General features: G+C 62.3%; 1 protein-coding gene across 1 annotated transcript in view; it reads right to left on the bottom strand.

Moving 5' to 3' along the window:
• The window catches only part of PARP6 (poly(ADP-ribose) polymerase family member 6), a 6,801-nt gene extending 4,549 nt beyond the window's left edge, over positions 1-2,252 (bottom strand). The window contains 7 exon segments of the mRNA XM_031060996.1: positions 1-42; positions 272-421; positions 650-716; positions 807-897; positions 1,017-1,077; positions 1,893-1,987; positions 2,091-2,252. Coding sequence (XP_030916856.1) covers positions 1-42; positions 272-421; positions 650-716; positions 807-897; positions 1,017-1,077; positions 1,893-1,987; positions 2,091-2,237 — 653 coding nt within the window. The 5' untranslated portion in view covers positions 2,238-2,252.
• Between the last annotated feature and the right edge of the window lie 477 nt (positions 2,253-2,729).

The raw sequence follows: 2,729 nt of genomic DNA, 5'->3' as shown, positions 1-2,729 counted from the left end.
CCCTTCAGCACTGAATCTTGGATAACAGGGAAGCTGGGAGACCTGCAGGCACAGAATCCCCCTGAGCACCTGTCTGTCACCATTCCCTGCTCCTCCATCACCCAGTGCTGCATCCACCCATCAGCTACTTGTTGGGAGCAACCTCCACCTGCTTGGGATCTGGTAGAGAGCAGCAGCATCCAAGTGGGGAAACTGAGGCACAGTGCCAGGCCTTACCCAGGGTGAGGGGATGGAGGGCTGGTCCCCTGTGGGGACAGCACTGGGACCTTACTTGGGGATGGGTGAGAAGATGCTGAGCCCAGCACGGAACTTCTTGATGGTGCCACTTGTCTTGAACCAGCTGTGCCGCTTCTCCTGCTGGGTCTTCAGGAAATCGTTGCTGAGATGTTTCCATTGCTGGGATGTGAACATGCCCAGGATCCTGGCAAACAGGGAGGACAGCACCCATGGGTGCTGGGTGGTCCAGGACACCCCCAGCCCCTCCTCTTCCCCACACACAGATGGTAGTGAGCCCGTCACAGGATTGTGTGGCGCATACAAGGTGGTGGCAAGGGGACATGTGGCACGTGACCAGTTTTGGGGCAGAACAGTGACTCTGTGAGCTCCCCCACCCACCACCCTTGGGTGCCCACCATGTTTCAGCTCTTACTTCTTCAGCTGCAGACCCAGCCCAAAGCCCTCCTTGTTGGACGGCTGGAAAACCTCGATGGACGGTTCTGTGGGGAGAGAGGAGGACGAGCCATGGGTGCTCCACTGTGCCTGTCCTGAGGGCACAGGGACCCCACACCCTGCCCGTGCCCACTCACCGGGGCCATCGAGGTACTGGGACAGGGAGAAGCGCAGGCGGAGGACGATGGGCTCCGTCCGCAGCACCTTCCACGCCGTCGCCACCTCCTCCTGCCAGGGCAGACACACTTTGGCACAGCCACGGGAGCTCCACCCAGGCAGGGGCATCTGGAGACCCCCTGGGTGCCTGTGCCCACCCTCCCCATGCCAGCAGCACCCCAGGGACTCACATCGAGGAAGCTGATGTTCACATGGAGGTCAATGTCCACGTCATCGATGGTGCCATACTCCCTGTGAGGACACACGTTGCTGTGGCACAGGGGGTGGCACAGTGCAGGAACAGTGGCCTGGTGGCCATTGTGCCAGGGTGGGCAGGCTCATGGCACGGGGACATGGCACGTGTGGCTCCCCATGTATCAAGTGTATGCATGGGGGGAGTGCCCAGAGTGTGGATGTGAACTGGGGAATGTGACAGCACAGCCAGGTGCTCAGGGAATGGCATGGCCAGGTGTGCTAGGGGTGCCATGTTGAGTGCCTTGGGAATGGCACAGCTGGATGCCCAGTCAGGTGCCCCGAGGATGGCACAGCTGGTTATGCAAGGGTGCCACTAGTGGGTGCTCCAAGACGGCAGGGTCAGGTGGTGCCTGGGAATGGCATGTCCAGGTGTGCTGGGGATGGCACTGCTGGATGCCTGAGGATGGCACAGATGAGTGCCTGGGGCTGCCACAGCTGGATGCTCCAATAATGCCATGTCTGGGTGCCCAAGGACAGCACAGCCAAGTGCTCAGGGGACACTGTGGCCAGGGTCCTGGGGAGGGGATGTCTGAGGGATGGCTCAGCCAGGTGCCCTGGGGATGCCATGGTCAGGTGGCCCAGAGATGGCACAACCAGATGCCTGGCAATGCCGTGGCCAGATGTTCTGGAAATACCGTGGCCATGTGTCCCAGAGATGGCACAGCATGGCACAGCTGGGTACCAGGGGACGGCACAGGTGGGCACCAGGGGATGGCACAGCTGGGTACCCAGGGACAGCACAGCCATCCTGGCACAGCCCAGCTATGCAGCTGGGCCTGGCAGTGCCCGGTGCAGGGCAGCAGTGCACCCACCTGACGGCCACGGCATTCTCGCTGTAGATCTCCTTCACCGCCTCGATGTCGGCGTCCAGCTGCGTGTGCCGGTACAGGTCGGCGGCGCAGGTCCCCTGTGGCACAGCACCGTCACACCCAGAGCCTCCCCAGGCCTGGCAGGGGGGTCAGGCTGGGGGCTCCCGAGCCCCCCTGGCACCACGGGGAGCCAGCACCCACCTGCACGCCATAGAGGAACTCCTCGGACTCATTGTCCCCGTCGGAGTCATCGTCCGTCCAGTACTGGCCCTTGAGGTCCTGGGGACAGAGGGGTGGGAGGCAGCAGGGATGGGGGAGAGGGTTGGGGAGAGGATTGGGGGAGCACATTAACAGGGAGGGAATTAGGGGGGAGCAAACTGGGGGAGCTGGTTCTGGGGAGAGGGTTGGGGGCGGTGGATTTGGAGAAGCACTTAGGGGGAGAAGTAGGATAAGGAGAATGACAGGGGTTGGGGGGAGTGTTTGGGGGCAGCAGGATGGGGATGTGGGATGTGGGCAGTGAGGTGGGATGGAGGAGCAGGTTGGGTGAGGGAGGATGGGGGGAGCAGATTAGAGGGGAGCAAGATGGAGACAGCAGGATGGACCAGCAGGACGAGGCCACTGGAATGGGGGAACAGGATGAGAATAGGATGGGGGAGCAAGATGGGAACAGAGCGACGGAGGACCAATGTGGGGGAACAGGACGGGACAGCAGGATTGGGAAGCAGGATGGGAACAGCGCGATGAAGGACCAGGATGGGAACAGAGGGATGGAGGAGCAGGATGGAGGAGCAGGGCAGGCACTGCGCATGGAGCTGCCGGGGGATGGCCGGCCGCTGGCGG

This window comes from Geospiza fortis, unplaced genomic scaffold, assembly GCF_000277835.1.
Source record: "Geospiza fortis unplaced genomic scaffold, GeoFor_1.0 scaffold317, whole genome shotgun sequence".
Taxonomy (NCBI): Eukaryota; Metazoa; Chordata; class Aves; order Passeriformes; family Thraupidae; genus Geospiza; species Geospiza fortis.
Note: the sequence above shows the minus strand (reverse complement) of the source record. Positions and strands in the feature narration are given on the sequence as shown.